Source organism: Puma concolor, chromosome B1, assembly GCF_028749965.1.
Source record: "Puma concolor isolate L17-30 chromosome B1, mPumCon1.1.hap2, whole genome shotgun sequence".
Lineage (NCBI taxonomy): Eukaryota > Metazoa > Chordata > Mammalia > Carnivora > Felidae > Puma > Puma concolor.
This window is the reverse complement of record NC_141670.1, coordinates 56,649,146-56,667,479: the sequence shown is the minus strand read 5'-3', so window position 1 is coordinate 56,667,479 and position 18,334 is coordinate 56,649,146. Positions and strand designations below refer to the sequence as shown.

Sequence of the window (18,334 nt, the reverse complement as noted above, 5' to 3'; positions counted from 1 at the left end):
GGTTTCTCAATGCAGAGATGTGATATTCTTTTGACTGCTAGTTTTATATATTAAGATCCTGGAACTTTGTTTGCAGAATTATTTTGTAAATGATTTGAATAATTCAATTAACTTCATTTCCTCCATTTGTTGTTGGAAGGGTTGGGGAGGGAAGTGAATGATGTTCTAGCTCCAGCTTTATCATTTATAAATAAGCAGTGTGGCTGTCCTCAAACTTCTCTTCTTCCTTTTTTCTCTTTCATATTGTTTTTGTTTGTTTTTATTGTAATATTTATTTATTTATTTATTTATTTATTTATTTATTTATTTATTTATTTATTTTAGAGAGAGAGAGTGTGAGTCGGGAAGAGAGGCAAAGGGAGAGAGAGAGAAGCCTAAGCAATCTCCATGCTCAGCACAGAGCCCGATGTGGGGCTCGATCCCAGGATCTTGGGATCATAACCTGAGCTGGAAACAAGAGTTGGGCACTCAACTAACTAAGCCACCAGGCACCTCTGTTTTTATTTTTATCTGAGTTTTATGGCATTGCTCGTAAAGCTAACTTATTCACAATGCTTGTTAAGAAGAACATTGTTATTAATCATCAGTGAACACAAAGCTGAGTTGGAATTCTCCTGATGGGTCAGGTTGGTCTCATGGTAGGTTTGGCTGTAGGGTGACTGAATAATGGATGGGGAGATGGCTACTACATAAGATGAGTGAGATTGGAGTCTTCACTATTTAGTGTACCGAATTTCAGTTATTCTGCTAATGTAGGCTTTATATTTCAACCCCACCCTTTTCAATAGCTGGTCTTGACATGTTCAGAAAACTTTTGTATTTATATAGTACAGCCTTGTTTCCTCTCACGTCCATTTGGAACTTGGCTATGTTTCCTCCCCTTGATTTATCAGTAACCATGTACCTATTTTCTTTCCACTTTTTATGGGTATGTGTTTTACAGATATCTGTTTTATGCTGATTGCTTCCCTTTCTTTCTCTTCTTTGCTCTAGATCTCTAATATTTTCATTGTCTTTTAACGTTTTATTGTGATCCCCAGAACGAAAGCAAAAAACAATGTGTATGCTCAATTCACCATTTTAATGGAAGTTTATTTATGTTCCTAAACTTTTTTTTAACATTTATTTATTATTGGGATACAGAGACAGACATAGCATGAGCATGGGAGGGGCAGAGCGAGGGGGAGACACAGAATCTGAAGCAGGCTCCAGGCTCTGAGCTGTCAGCACAGAGCCTGACATGGGGCTCGAACTCACAAACTGTGAGATCATGACCTTAGCAGAAGTCAGACCTTTTACTGACTGAGCCACCCAGGTGCCCCTATGTTCCTAAACTTAATGGGAATGTTTGAGTTAACATCCTTTGAGATGATAAAAATTGAACTACCATGCATAGCATGGCCCAGGCTTTATATAGTCATTCAAAAGTAATCATCCTTTGATATATTCAAAGAGAAATGTTTATAAATAAATACCTAATATTTGAATGATTAATGTTAAAAGATAAGATTTGGAGTGTTTTATTTTTAATTTCTTGTTTAATTGTGAGTACATTTTTTTTAATGTTTACTTATTTGTGTGTAGTGTGTGTGGGGCGGGATGGGCAGAGACCAAGGGAGAAAGAGAATTCCAAGTAGATTCCATGCTCAGCACAGAGCCTGATGCAGGGCTCAATCCCATGACCCATCTCTGGGATCTTTACCTGACCCAAAATCAAGAAAGAGGAGGATGCTTAGCTGACTGAGCCACCCAGGTGCCACCCCCTTTTTCTAAACATTTTTTTCATTTCTATAAAAATGACAAAGATCTTTATAAAAAAATATTTGAAAGGTATAGTTGAGCCCTATAAAAAACTGTCAGCTAATAAAAGGGAAATAAATACTGATAAAATAAGTTGAGATATTTTGATTCAGTTGGAAGGTTTTAGTTTTAATAAAGTAAAGTTTCAGTTTTTAATCTAAATTTTGGCCAAATTGATGCTGGAAAAGGGCTATGTGAAAGAATTAAAGAGAAGAACATTGTAAAATGATCATGTTTTACTGAAAAGTTTTATTTTATTTTGGCTTTACAGTTTGCAAAGCCTTTTAAGACATATTGTTTATTTAATCATTATCATACCTCCTGTAAATTAGGTATGTTAGCCCCTTTTTAAAGACTGATTATGATTTTTCAGAAAAAGAATTAATATAGATTATAGTTTAAAGAAAATTAAGACAAACAAACAAAAAACTCTGACATCTGAAAACAAATCTGTTCCTTAAGCAGAAAAAGAGGAGGTTATTGAAACCAAATTTATCAGGAATCCACACAGAACCAGTTTGGAAAAGAAAAATTTACTAGGTTTTCCAAAGAATAAGCTAAATCTCCATGGGTGTTTTTTATATATGTTCATAGTGATAAAATTCAATTTTTTAAAAACCAGTTTTCAGTTACGACTTCCATGGTAATTCAGTCAGACAACAAATTTCCTTGAGTGAGGCATGGAATCAGGATTGAACCCAAGGAGATTACATTCCAGGAAGCATATTGGCATGACACAAATTTTTCCTTCTGTAACTAAGACAGCTAGTTATCTGCTTAACTAGTTAATTAATTCCTTATGAAATAAAGAAAATATAATAAAATACACATGAAAAACAGTACATTTTAGTGTAAACATAGGGAAGCTATTGGATCAATTTAAAATATAGATGTTTCTGGTATTAATGAATTTGAACTTAGTTATTCTTTAAGAGCTTACTCTAAAGCACGTCTATATTTCATTAAAATTTCTTCACTCAAAAACTTCACTAGAATTTTATTTGCATTTTTCTGGTTTCTATGCTGCCTATGCCCTGGCTGTTGGAACAATGGGAAGTTTATGAGACATGGATCACTGATAATTTTTCATTCCATTACTACAGACCTGAGGGAGAGAGACATACTTCAGTGAGCAAGTTGAAAGTGTTTTCTGGTACCATAGAAATGTTAAATCCAATCGTATTCAAAATAAGAATTATATATTGCACATAGCTCTTAGTGCAAATCTTTCACGAGTTGCCTTCTTTTGTCTATTTGATACATAAAGTCAGCCTTCTCTTAACCGCACCTCTAACTACCCTGGCCCTGACTGAGAGCATGATGTTTGTGATGTTTTTATTTTTGAATGCTGATTGCAAGTAACATTTTCATTTTTTACCATGCATCCTCCTTTATAACCTATTAAGAATTCACTTGTCCTTCAGCATCATGTGAAATTTGATCATAAATGGAATAAACTCTTCTAAGGTATTTGTTGTCATTTGTAATCAAAACATAATAAGATGTTGATTGTTCTGTAGGAACTATTTTAAGTGTGACATGGGACATATATTCATCATTCACTTAATCTAAAAGCCATGATCATTTCAGGGTGCCTGTTAATATTTAACCAAAATAATATTTTCCTTGAACTTATTAGGGATCACAAACTCTGTATTTTCCTCATCATACGGTATAATTTCAGTTGTCTCCTTAAGCTCTATACGATGTTACTATTAACAGATTATAAAATTAACTTTAATTTTATAAATGAATAAAATTTTATAAATTTTATAAATAAGTTAAAAAAATTTATAAATTTTTTAAACTTTATTTTATAAATCAGACTTCTACTCCTTTATTGCTAGAAATCAATTTATTAAAAATCCCCAAATCTTGTCTTCACTTGTAGTTTTCTTTTCTAACCTTTTTTTTTTTCCTTTGCTGCTTTCATTCTATTTTGTCCCTTTACCAGTGGCCTCTTTAATTTCTTTGTATTTCTTTCCACTCTCTGGTAGTTTTTATCTCAACTTCTCTGTATGCTTCAAACTTCATGATTGTGTTGCCTCATTTTTTCAGAAGTGGTAAAAATGTCCAACCCATGACACTCTGACAGTTCATGATTTTTACACAAAGAAAAATGCTAACAGACCAAGTCAGACACATTTGACAGTAATGTTCCATTTAGTTTGAATCCATCAAAAAAAAAAAAAAATAGTTGTCACTTTCTGGAGAATGCACTGCATGGGGATTAAATCAAGCACTTCCCCTTAGGAGGAAGTAAGGGTAGGGAGGGGAGAGAGAAAAGGCAGAAATCCTATAATATATAGGATTATACACATCCCTTTTGGAAAAGGCTTAAAAGACACTTTTTACCATTTGTCCACAATGACTAAGAAAACCTTATAATTATATCTATGTAAGTAGAATACATACCAATAATGAATGAAACTAAATAAGCTTTAAAGTAATTGGGAGGTTGAGGCAAAATATTTCTTAACATGATTTCTCCTGCATTGGCTGCAGACAATGAAGCTTTTTGTGATAATTCAGAGAATAACTACACAATTAGGAAATAAAACCTTTTCACAAGCCCAGAATGAAAGCTGAAGAATAATAGAACAGTGGATTTCTATACAAACATATCTATTTTAAAGTTAATTTTTTAATCTTTTGTAGTAAACTCTTATCAACAACATCAATCTGTGCCATAGATTTATGTTATCTTCACTTTAAAATCTGTGCACAGAACCAATATAAATACATCTTGTTATTTAACTCCTTGTATGCTAAATAAAAATATATAGTTTTTTAATACAAAATTTACTCATATCTCTAGATGTTAGACAGACAACTGTTCTTTTTATTTTTTTTAAGTTTATTTATTTATTTTGAGGGGGGAGGGGCAGAGAGAGAGGAAGAGAGAATCCCAAGCAGGCTCCATGCTGTCAGTGCCAAGCCTGACGCAGAGCTCAATGTCATGAACTGTGAGATCATGACCTGAGCCAAAATCAAGAAGTCATATGCTTAACCAACTGAGCCACCTAGGCGCCCCCAGACAACTGTTCTTTTTAAAAAAGAAGTTTCTATAATCAGAAAATGGAGACAATATTATTACCAGTAATGATTGGTATTATTACTAATATATATATTACTAATTATAGTATTACTAATATAATATATATATCATATATATATATATATATATATATATATATATATATATGAACTAGAGCTGTTCCTTGAAATATCTTTCATATATGTGTCTTTATGTTCATGTTATCATTTTTATGTAACTTAATTAGTTCTGGTTTATTTTACAACTAAGTGTGTATAGTTTTAATTTTCTCCAACTATGCCTTTCTTCTTTAATATTGTCTTGGGGCTTTAGGCTCTTTGTGTTTCCAAATTCATTTTCAGTTGAGGTCCCCCATCTCACTACACACAGCACCTCACTCACGCACACACACCGTTACCACCACCACTACCACCAAGAAGCAAAAGCTCCCACGATTTTAATTTGAACTTCTGTTAATGTGAGTTTCATTGATTGATTTTTAGTATTAAACCAACATGGCCTTTCTAGAATAAATCTCAGTTGGTCACTATATAATGTCTTTTAAAATATTGATAGATGTAAATTGCTACTTTTGGTATGGATTTTCCACCTATACACATGAGAGACGTAGCTCCGATACATATTCGTTTCTTATAATGTCCTTGTCTGGTTTTGATATCAGGTTTATACTGGTATCATATAAAAAGTTTCTCTAATTTCTAAAATATTTGTGTAAAAGTGGAACTATTTCTCACTTTAATTTTTAAAAAAGTTCATCAGCGAAACCATGTGGGCCTAGAATTTCCAAACTTTTTTTAAAAATATTTTTTAATGTTTATTTTATTTTGAGAGAGAGATAGAGTATGAGTGGGGAGGGGCAGAGAGAGAGGGAGACGCAGAATCTGAAACAGGCTCCAGGCACTGAGCTGTCAGCACAGAGCCCAATGCAGGGCTCAAACCCAAAAGCCGAAGATCATGATCTGAGCTGAGCCACCCAGAAGATCCTAACCGACTGAGCCACCCAGGTGCCCCTACAATTTTCAAACTTTTTAAAACATAATGCCCTCAGGATTAATCCAGGTTGTCATAAATTGAAAAATTTCTTCCTTCCTTATGGCTGAATACTGATCCATTGTATATACTAAGTGAAATAAGTCAGAGAAGGACAAGTATGGTATGGTATCTTTATATATATAATCTAAAACACCAAACTAATAGAAACAGGAAGTACAATGGTAATTGCTAGGGATTGGGACATGAGGGAAATGGGAAGATACTGATCCAAAGGTATGAACCTCTAGTTACAAAACAAGTTCTGGGGATCTAATGTGCATTGTGATTATAGTTAATATTGTATTATATATGTGAAGGTTGCTAAAAGAGTGGTCTTAAACACTTTCACTACAAAAAGAAAAGGTGATAGAGGTGTTAGCTAATAAGATGGTGATAATAATTTCTCATGACATAAGTATATAAAATCAACACATTTTACATTAAACTTATACAATGTTCTATGTTAATTATATCTCAATAAATTAGAAAAAAACACTTAAAAAGATGAAATGTGCCTTTCATTTATTCAGTAAATATTTATTGTTAATTTAAGAAAAGGAAAAATTTTTAGAGATGCAGGACTATTTTGGTAGTAAATGTCTTCTTGTCAATTTTGGTAAGTTTTTGTAAAGAATTAATCTATTTCATTTAAATTTTGCTATTTGGTTTTCCATAAGTCCCATTCTCCATATAATCTTTAATTCATCCTTTTCTGCTTTTTTTGTTACATAGAGTATTTTTTAATTTTATTCCTTTATTTTATTTTTCCTTATTTTATTTTTATTATGTTTTATTTTGTAGATTTTGGGTTGTATATTCTTGGGTGATTTTTTTGTTGTTACCCTAGAGATTTCAGTACGGATTACTGACTTACTATACTTCACTTTGATTAGGACTTGTACCACTTCCAGAATAATGCAAAAAAAAAAAAAAAACAAAAAAAAAAAACAATGATTTACTACTTTTCCAGCTGTCTTTTACTGCTCCACCTTATAAAAACCACACTCCAGCCATACCAAACCAGATTTGAAATTCCTAATTACCACCTCTCTGTGTCATCCCTGTGGCTCTTCTTTCAGTGTGCCTACCTGCTTCCTTCCCCGTCTGCTGAAAGATCTTACATCATTGAGATATATCTTCTATCCTTCTCAATGGATTGCATTAATTAAATGCATGAACTTATTTCTGCATTTATTCATTTCACAGAATAAAATAAATAAAATTTATTTTATTTTGGGGGGCTAAACCATGTGATAAGCACTATACTAATGTTTCCTGACCAAAAGATATCAAGACACAGTCCTATCCCTCAATGATCTTATAGATTATTCCAGTTGTATTTAAAATCAGTGTGATGTTTTTACTTTCTTCTCTTAAACATGATGTCAAAGGTAATAACTGTGGTACTCATAATTTAATTCCTAGTCCCGTCACTGTATTATTTATATACCAGTCAAAATATTTATTTGAATATCTGGTATATGTCATACACTCTTCTAGGTTCAGGGGATACTATAGGGAACAGCAAAAAGTCCCTGCTTACATCCCAATAAGGAGATAGTCAATTAATATATTTTAGAATTAATAGTCAACTAATAAATTTAGAGGAGTAATGTATGGTAGAAAAGCAATGCATGATAAAAATAAAGTAGATTTTGGAAATAGGGCATGGAGTGCTGGGTACACTGACTTAAGATGGATTGATTGTGAAAAATCTCTCTAAGAAAAGTACATTTCAGCAAAGGCCTGGCTATATAGATTCTCGAGGGTTCTAACTGCTTTTCCTCAAGCCCCTAAGGAAAAGTGTAAAAACACTTTCTTTTTGTTGTTCTTATACTCTAATTATGTCTAATAAAAAGTTTAAGTACCTTGAATTGTCTGTCACTAGCATTTTCCCCTGTCTGACAAAACCCTACTTTATGTCTCAGTATTGTATTTTATGAGATTTCAATCTATTTAAATAGATTTATTATTTTCCAAACATCGTGTTTAAAAAATCTCATCTGTACAAATTCATTTACTTCAATTCCCGTATCGTCTCCTCAGCCCCAAACCTCTTAAAACAATGTAAATCTTCCTCTGCCCTTCAGCTTTGAACTGAAAATTCCCCTTTTCTAGTTGGAGTTTCCAAGCGATGTAAAGTTCCTCAGTTTGTCAGTTTTGATATTCTTACAAGGTTTATTGTCCAATTCATTCACTTCCTTTTCACAACAATCATTTTATTTTTTTTTTAATTTTTTTTAACGTTTATTTATTTTTGAGACAGACAGAGACAGAGCATGAATGGGGGAGGGTCAGAGAGAGAGGGAGACACAGAATCCAGAACAGGCTCCAGGCTCTGAGCCATCAGCACAGAGCCTGACGCGGGGCTTGAACTCACGGACTGCGAGATCATGACCTGAGCTGAAGTCGGACGCTTAACCGACTGAGCCCCCCAGGCGCCCCACAACAATCATTTTATAGGTTAGTTCTGACTTAGTCTGTTTGGGCTGCCGAAACAAAATATCATAGACTTGGGGACTTATAAATAATAGAAATTTATTTCACACAGTTCTGGAGACTGGGTAGTCCAAAATTAAGGGACCAGTAAATTTGGTAGTTGGATAGTTCATAAAGGACTGTCTTTTTGTTGTGTCTTCACAGGGTGAAAGAACAAGGGAGCTCTCTGGGTATCGTTTATAAGGGCACAAATTCCATTCATGAGTCCTAATGTCTCGCAGACTAATCACCTCCTAAAGGCCTCACATCTAAATTCCCTCACATCCGGAGTTAGGATTTCAACATAAAGAATTTTGGGGGGACACAAACATTCAGTTCATAGGAACCTATATCTTCCTAGTCAGAGTATATTTCTAGCTTTTTCAGGCCTGAGGTCATACTATACACATTTTCCCTTTCCTTATCCAGTGGTGCATGTAGTAGATACTCAATAAACATTAAAAAATAATAATAATACTATCTATAGGTATACCAGACTAAATAAAATGTCATTTCATGTGGAGGATAAATACCAGGTGTGCTATGAGACTAATCTAATTTCCATATTAATTTTTGCTCTATGACTTGAATACATAGATTCAGAGACATATTTGTAAGATAGCATTTTTCTGCTTAATACCTATATATGTAGATGCAGTATTAACTTTTATATCTGGTTCTTTAAAATATCTCACTTATACCTTTAATACAATTTTAAACACAGATGACAGGACACTTTTCTTACATTTCAAGTAAAGGACTTATTTGAATTTACAACTGATAACAGTAAGGTGTATTAGGATTTTAAAAATGTTAAATAGGTAAATCTGTAGACTAATAATCACTCAAAAGACCTTTGAATAATATCGTTTTTCAACATCCACCTGTTTTTGTTTCTTTGGAGTTGTTTGCTTTTTGTTTTGTTGTTTTGTAGAAGAAATCTTAAACCACTTGAGATGTGACAGTCCCTGAGGCTTTACGTATTAAAACTTAAGAGGAGTTGGTAGTATTTGCAGTAAAAACTGCAGGCTCTGTGCATAAGAACATAAAATTTTAAAACCTATTCTCACAGCTGCAATGAAGAAATTTCTAGTATGCCATCACTGGTGACTCACAAGTTGTGCTTTATAACTCTAGAGTATCACTTATTCATATGAAAAGCCTTGTCTCAGGAGATTTATCAATCTGAAAACTAAATTGTTTTACAGAGAAAATGAATTTCTCTTTGATTGGCAGGTGTTTTAATGCCTGTGTAGCTTTAAAATTTATATTTGTAGTCTTAAAGTGGCTGAATCTGAACGCAGAGTGTTACAAATATCTCTAAAAAAATTACTGAAAAGAAGCCTCAGCTGTGTGTATACATTTCACTTAAGGCACATAAATTTAAAAATAAAAATTTATTAAAGAAAGTAAAGACGACTATGCACTATGATTTTCTTATTAAATAGATTTATGAAGTGTCTATAAATCCAGTTCATGCCAGAGAATATATGAGGTCAAAAGACCTTCTCTAACTAATTTGGCCATTCAGTGGAGAGAGATGTAGATCTTTTAGAAAAGTCTAGAACTTTTTAAACAATCAGCTAATTGCTGATTGTGGAAATGCTTATTAAAAATGTCAGTGTCTCGTGTTTACTTACATGTAACATGGGCAGCACAATGTTTATTTTGTAGTATTGAGTCAGAAAATGAATAAAAATTATTTAACATAGATTTTTGCCCATAGAGGATGCTGAATAATTAGCTGTTATACAAATGAAATTTCAGGGGTGCCTGGGTGGCTCAGTCAGGTGTCTGACTTCAGCCAAGGTCATGATCTCATGGTTCGTGAGTTTGAGCCCTGCATCAGGCTCTGTGCTGACAGCTTAGAGCCTGGAGCCTGGTTCAGATTCTGTGTCTTCTCTTTCTACCCCTCCCATGCTCATGCTCATGCTCTGTTTCTCTCTCTCAATAATGAATAAACATTTAAAAAAATGAAATTACTCACTGACTTATTTATTTCCCTTTTAGGTTAAAAAAGCAACTGGCATTTTATCTTAAATAACAAACACAGATGAGTTTCAGTATTTTCTTTTTTGATTTAAAACTTAAAAATTTTTTTGTTTCTCTGATTTAAAATTGGAGAGATTTCCAGTCTGCTTCTTCAGCATATAATTATTTATCACTTCCCAGCTGTTTTATCTTAGCCGTCACAGCTACTGAGGTTAATGTCATTAGGGCAGGAGCTAGAAGCCAATTAAAAAAAAAAAAAAAAAAGAAGAACTCACTTTTATTTGATGGATTACTGATATAGAAGTCAAATTTCCTAACAAAAAATACATTTCAGTGATTAGAAACAAATAGTATGTTGTAAAATTAAAGGTTCATATGTTTAAAATATAAAAACTTATAAAACGTTTGAAAAACAATTAGGTAAACTTTCATATTCTAGTCATGAAAAACTATATTTAAAAGGCACTAGAAGTATTCTTTCTTAACATGATAAGTTATAATCACATTCACTATTGTACACACACACACACACACACACACACACACTCAGGATCACGTTTCCAGTACTCAACTTTCACGAACAATGTTTAGCAGCAATCACATTAAAGTCATTACCTAAATGCCTATTGACATCAATGTTATTTGTTGTTAACTATCGAACAAAATAAGGAACACCTGGGTGGCTCAGTTGGTTGGGCGTCTGACTTCGGCTCAGGTCATGATCTCACAGATCATGAGTTCAAGCGTCGCATTGGGTTCAGTGCTGACAGTTCAGAGCTTGGAGCCTGCTTCGGATTCTGTGTCTCCCTCTCTCTCTGCCCCTCTCTCGCTCACACACTGTCTTTCTCTCCCAGAAATGAATAAACATTAAAAAAAAATTTAAGAACTTTTTAAAATCATTTCTCACAAGATAAATTAACTGGCAACAAATTCCTTCATTATTTTGTCTGAGAAAGTATTTCTCCTTTACCTCTGAAGGACAATTCCACAGTCTACAGAATTCAAGGTTGGTGTTTTGTTTTGTTTTTTTCTCTCTCAATTCTAAATATTTCATTTAACTCTCTTGTTGCTTGCATGGTTTCAGAGGAGAAATTAGATGTAATTCTTCATTTTGTTCCTCTGTAGGTAGGGTGTTTTTTTTTTTTTTTTTCTCCACTGGCTCATTTCCAGATTTTTGTCTTTAGCTTTAATTTTCTGTAATTTGAAAATTATATGCCTAGGTGTAGTTTTGTAATTTTGTTTTGTTTTATGTTGGCATTTGTCCTGTTCTGGTGTTCTCTAAGCTTCTTGGACCTGTGGGTTTGCTGCTGATGTTCATTTGGGGAAATTTTCAGTCATTGCTGTCTCAAATATTTCTTCTGTTCCTTTCTCTTTGTCTTCCTCTTCTGTTATTCCCATTTTGTGTATGTTATACCTTCTGCAGTTGTCCTACAGTCCTTGGATCTTCTGTTCTGCTTTTTTTTAGTCTTCTGTTTGCTGTTTTGTTTTGGAGGCTTATATTAATATATCCGCAAGCTCAGAGATTCTTTCCTCAGCTCTGTCCTGTCTACTAATAAGTCCATCAAAGACATTTTTCATTTCTGTTGTAATGTTTTTTATCACTAGCATTTCTCTCATAGAATTTCCATCTCTCTGCTTACGTTGTCCGTCTGTTGTTGTATACCGTGTACTTTACCCATTAGAGTCCTTAGCATGTGAATCATACTTTTTTTACATTCACTGTCTGATAATTCCAACACCTCTGCCACGTATGCTTCTGAGGCTTGCTCTCTTAACTCTTCAAATTGTGTTTTTTGCCTTTTGGTATGCCTTGTAATTTTTTTTTATAATAGCTGGTCATAATACACTTGGTAAGTGAACTATTATAAATAGACCTTTTATAATGTGATGATGAGGGGTGGGGATAAAGGAAGTGTCCTATAGTCTTATGATTAGGTCTCAGTCTTTTAGTAAGTCTATGCTCTGGACCGTGAATGCCACAACACTCTCTCAGGATTTTTCTTTCCTGTTTGGTTGGACAGGATGGTTAGAATGAGCTGGGGTTCGGTATTTCCCTTTCCCCAGGTCGGTTAGGCTCTGGTAATACCTCAGCAGGTGAGGCTCTGATTAACTAGTGGTCCCTGAGGGAAAGCCTGTTAAGAACAGTGTACTCTGGTTTATTTCAAATTTGCTGCTTTTCTCTTCCTTTTGCTGGAAGCATGAGAAGATTTTCTCCAACATTTACATTGGGAATTTGGTTGAGCTCCTGCAGGTAGATCTCACAAAATTATTAGAGCCTTCCATTGACTGTGTGCCCCTGGAGTTTTTAACTCTCAGACTACTGAGCCTCCAGCAATTTGTCAATTACTGTTGGGTTTTCTATGCAGGCATTGGTTCCCAGGTGGTTTACACTTCCGAGTCCCTGCCCTAGTAAGCCTCAACTCCCTATATTCACCTGTCTGTCTCTCTTTTGGGACAGCAGTTTGCCCTGTGTCCTTTCTTATGGGCCAAGAAGGGTTATTGATTTTTCAGTCTGTTCAGCTTTTTACCTGTTAGGATAGAGTGGCAACTTCTAAGTGCTTTGCATGCAGAACTGGAAATCAGAAGTCTTAAATTAGATTTAAATCAAGTAAACTTAGAAAATATTTACAACATATATAATTAACAAAGCTTTAAACATTATATAAAACTTGGTTTTTTTCAGGGACACCTGGGTGGCTCAGTTGGTTGAGTGCCCCACTCTTGATTTTGCCTCAGGTCATGTTACCAGGGTTGTGGGATCAAGCTCCGGGTCCAGCTCTGCACTGAGCACGAAGCTTGCTTAAGATCCTCTCTCTCTCTCTCTCTCTCTCTCTCTCTCTCTCTCTCTCTCTCTCTCGGTGCCTGGGTGGCTCAGTCAGTTAAGCATCCCATTTCGGCTCAGGTCATGAACTCGCTGTTTGTGAGTTCGAGCCCCACGTCTGGCTCTGTGCTGACAGCTCAGAGCCTGGAGCCTGCTTTGGATTCTGTGTCTTCCTCTATCTCTCTGCCCCTCCCCTGCTCATGCTCTGTCACTTTCTGCCTCAAAAATAAATAAAACATTAAAAAAAAAAAAAGATTCTCTCTCCTGCTGTCCTTCTCCCCCACTTGTTCTCTTTCTGAAATAGAAAAAAATTCTTTTTAAAAACAACCAATAAAATATTTTTTACGAACTCTGAACAGTCATTTCACAATGTAAGAATACAAATGATAAATGTATACAAAGTTATTGTATTAGTAATCAAGAGAAAACAAATTAAAGTATGAATAATCTATATTTTACCAGTAAATTTCAAATTATTATTCAGTACTTCTGAAGATGTGTGAAAACTCTTCTAACTTACTCTAGACACTTCTATTTGTAGGAATTATCCTTTCCCTTCCCAAACTACGTAACTAGGAATATATAAACAAAGATGTTCATTTCAATATTGTTTTTTAATAGGAAGAGTTAGAAGTAATTTAAATGTATATCTTTGGTGGAATGCTGTAAATTGAGATACAATGAAATAATATCAGCCAATGGAAGTAAATGAAAATATAGCTTTTTATATTTTCAACAATTTCAACAATTAAGTTGGATAAAATCAAATTATAAGGCAATATGTACATTAGAAGCTGCATTCAAATGTTACAAAACATACACTTAAAATCATCATAGTGGTTCTCTCTTGAAAATGATTATACTTTCTACTTTGGTGTTGTTTGCTTTTTATCATGGGTATATTTCTTTTTTCTGAATAAAATAATGTGTTATAATAAAAGTTCTTCCAAGGAGAATAGTAAGAGGTGACTAAGGAAAAACACAGTTAAGTCTTATTATCTGTTCTAGAAGATTAAATAGTTTTTGTAGAGGTGATAATCCCATTTTGTTTTCTCCTGCCAGGGAAAGGTGAGCATGGGAAACCTTACCCCCTCACTGAAGAGGACCATGATGACTCAGCTTACAGGGAAAATGGTTTCAATATTTTTGTCAGCAACAATATTGCTCTAGAGCGGTCCCTGCCAGATATTCGCCATGCTAAGTGAGTATCAGCAAGCCTCCCATGCAGACTAGGTTTCGTCTGTCTGTTTTTTTTTTAAACTATGTTTAATGTGGATCACAGTGAAATATGTAACTAAAAATTTTGCCATAATTTAAAAAAAGTTTATATTTCATAATCTTAAATCTGTTTGGTTTAAATTGGAGTAATTTTTAAAATTAGAGAAGAATAAGTACCCGCTTTCTAAAACTTAATTCACATTTTTATCGTTGCCTGTATCATCTCCATTTAAAGTAAAATGTTTTAAGATAATACCTATATTTTTACTTTTGATCATGTAGATTATAAAGCAAACATCTTTTTCTGGTGATGAGCATTGTCAGAACTGTCTACATATACATGACTTCATTTTCACACCAACCATATTCACTGATTTTGTTATTATATCTTCCATAAAGAATGCCTACAATGAATGCATCCATAATCCAAAGATAATGGTTCATTCCTCAACCATGGATGCTTGTTGTTTGTCAGTTAACAGTGAGTTCAGTTTTTGCCGATTCATAGCTAAATATTATAAGGCAAAAGGAAGTAAGAATGATATTATATATAGTTACCTGAAATCCCACCCCATCTACTCTTAACATTGCTCACTGTTCTTTTTTCTAGTCTGTTATGATTTTCTTGTTAGCATATACATTGCCAAAAGTATGCCAAAAAATATACAATGTGATGGGAATTTCAAGTTTGTAGAATTGCCATACATATTTGATGAATCTATCTAACTATACTAATATGCTTACCCTTCCTTCACCCCAGTCTCCCTGTGGAAACACTAATGTGACATAAAGAAAATCAGAGAAAATAAAATAAGGGCAACTAATGAAAACAGGGGTAGGAATCTAAATCAAATCAATATTGTATAATAAAATTCTCAATTTTGTGTGAAAACAATTAACCCTTTAGAAAAAACTTGGTAAATTATGGTTTGGGGATCATTTTTTAGTGCCATATTGTGTCTTTATAAATTTATTTTAAAATATAAAAGAATTACTGGTTTCCTTCTCAGGTTTTATGTGAATTTGCATTTCCCAGTATAGTTAAGCAGAGGATTAATGTGAAGAACAAATCAATTTTTTCCTAAACTGAATGCTTTATATATTGGTCTAGGCCTTCTAGCTAGCCAAATTATTCCCAGGTTACCTGAAATTATCTACAGTAATTCCCACTGACCGAGAACATTTCTAGTTATGAGAAATTTTAATACCTAATTGCACACCATCAAAGATGCATTAAATTGCATTGTTGGCATAATAAATGTGCTCAGAGAATAATTTCCATCCACCTCCTCCCCCACCCCCACATTTCCAATCTTTTAATGTGTATTCAAGTGGAAAGAATTGCAGATGGAAACAGTGCAGAAAATCACTGAAGTCAAAAGAAGGCTGATATTCCCATTCTTCTCAGAGAGTGTATTTTTAGCATAACTACCACCTTTTGAGAAAAGATCTTCTTAGGCAATAATGGACAAGAAAATGGAAAATGGAAAGAAAAATATTTTTAAATTTTTATTAGACATACTGAGTTTACAGTATCAGAGGGCATTATTCTCAATGTTAGGGAAGATAAATGTGGCTGAAATATGGCCTATGACTATATTATTACTTATTTCCTGAGACTGGTTATCTGATAGGACAGTCACCTAGTAAAATGATACCAACAAAGAAAACGAACAAACAAACACCTTATGGGAGGATTGGAGATGGATGACAGCAAAGGATTAAGTGCAGGACATCAAGAATGAGAGTTTACCTTGGGTAGTCCAGTATCTGACTCAGCAATGCAAGAAGGGAGATTTATTGCTGCCTCATTTTGTCAAGATCCTAACTCTAGGAAATCAAGTGCCTACGACAAAAACTCTTACTGGGATCCCTATGTTTTTGTTTTTGTTTTTTTTTTAAACCTCATCTGTGCTTCTCAAAATGCAGGCGCAGATAACCACAAAACAACACAGCTCTATGTAAGTGGTTCTTGAAATTATGAAAGCACATTGACACATATTGCATTCGGTATTGTCAATTTAACTGGACTGCAGGTAATTGACCACAGCTTGTTTATATTGGCAGTATCTGCACCAGAGAATGCAAAATTTGCATGACTTCCATAATTAAAGATAACGGTTCTAAGAAACTTTGCGTCTGCAGTCAGCCAATTCAAATTACAGGCTCAAAGCGCCAGAAGAGAAGAATTTATTTTTCTTTGCTCTGGGATTTTGTAGTGGAAAGTATCAGGGAATTCTATCTTACAATTCTGCTTAACTTTTTTTTATTCCAAAATACAGAATTGTAGCTCTTAACCCACTGTTCTACACTATAGATCACTCTCTATATATATGCAAGTACTCTCTCTATTCATTCTCTTTTTACATTTAATAAAAAAATCATGGTTCTAGGTGTTTGACATGCTTAGTATACATTCTGGTTTGCTGTGAAGAATTTTCAGAATATGAGTTATTTCAGAAATCCAATCCAGAACACATACTTCTTTTATATGTCCTGCTCCTTTCTTGTCCACTAGCATAAAAATGAAATGCTTTCTTTTGGCTTTATTATTTCACTAAGTCAGTAATAGATTTTCATTAAGTGGGAGCCATGGATACAGGAAAGTCAATTGGCCTGTGTCCAATAATTTAATGATTCTTACCTATATCCTAATAATAAATTCTAAGGTTCTCATTTATATTTTTGAATTTCTTATATTTTTCCAAAATTTTTTAGCATCTCCCTATCTTGTAAATTACATATTTTTTGTTTGTTTTGTTTTGTTTTACTATCTATGCTTTAGTGTTGTCAAATTTTTCAATTTTCTCCTCTTCATACTCATAGCCCTACACTTCTGGTTGACTTTTGTATTTTTTAAAGACCTATTAATACATTTTAAACATTCACTCCCTTCTTCAATTACTACCTAATTATGTCTATATTCATAGTACCAAGGCTCAACCCGAGATCTGTTGTTAAAACATCATCTTTATATTTTACTTAATGCAATGCTGATTAGAATTTTGCTATGAGAGTTTCTGCATGACAAATGTCCAGTCAGTGGATATCTTGCTAGTCTGGCTTCATTTTTCTACAGTTCAATTACCCCTCACTTGTATATCAATTGTGCATTTTCTTTATCTTCCGTCACTCCTTTGGGATGCCGCATCTTTGTATGCTCTAGAACATTTAATTTGACTTCCAGTTCAAGGTGGGAAATATGAAGCATATATTCAGAATACAAAATACATATGAAATAAGGAAGTAGAAAATCGTAGAAGGATAGATGGCTTGCATGGAAAAGAAACTGATAAACTTATGCATGGATGTATTGTTAGCAAGACAAGATTGAAGAATATTTGAGCTAGTATTACTCCCTAGACGTGAATCAATTTATAAGTAGTTACCACAAGTAGTCCCCAAAATGTCATATAATTAATGTGTGCAAGATGAACTTATATCTATAAAGAGAAGAAATGCATGAGATTAGGATGCATAAGAATCAGAGTTGAGGTAGGCTTTGCAGAGGATTCAGGTAAAGGCATCATGACATGAGGTTCATTTTTCACTGTTATAAAAGGATACATGTTTATACAGATACATATTAATGTACAAACACTTTAATTAAGATGCATTTCTGAGGTGGCTGAGTAGCTGGGATTTTTTTGTACTGAGAAAGTTCTCTGAATTGTGGCTTTTCCTTTTCATTTCACTTTTCCTTTATATTTCACTTATATTCCCAAGATAGCTTCATGACTTTGACAATAAATAAGATATTGAATGTTGAGAGAAAATTCTGTAATATCTCAACTCTTGGGAAAATGTAGAAGAATTTTTACAATCTCTTGATTATATGAGTGCTCTCCATAGTGTTGCGATTATATCACAACCCTGTTCCCTGTATAATTTCAGAACCAAGTGAGAAATTGCCCCAGAAATGGCTTGGAATAAAA

The 18,334-nt window shown here is 33.8% G+C and overlaps 1 protein-coding gene across 1 annotated transcript in view; it reads left to right on the top strand.

Moving 5' to 3' along the window:
• GALNTL6 (polypeptide N-acetylgalactosaminyltransferase like 6) overlaps window positions 1-18,334 on the top strand; it is a 1,218,779-nt gene that overhangs the window by 504,809 nt on the left and 695,636 nt on the right. Inside the window, exon 5 of the mRNA XM_086703864.1 lies at window positions 14,244-14,382. Within this exon, the coding sequence (XP_086559990.1) occupies window positions 14,244-14,382 (139 nt within the window). The remainder of the gene's footprint in view (window positions 1-14,243; window positions 14,383-18,334) is intronic.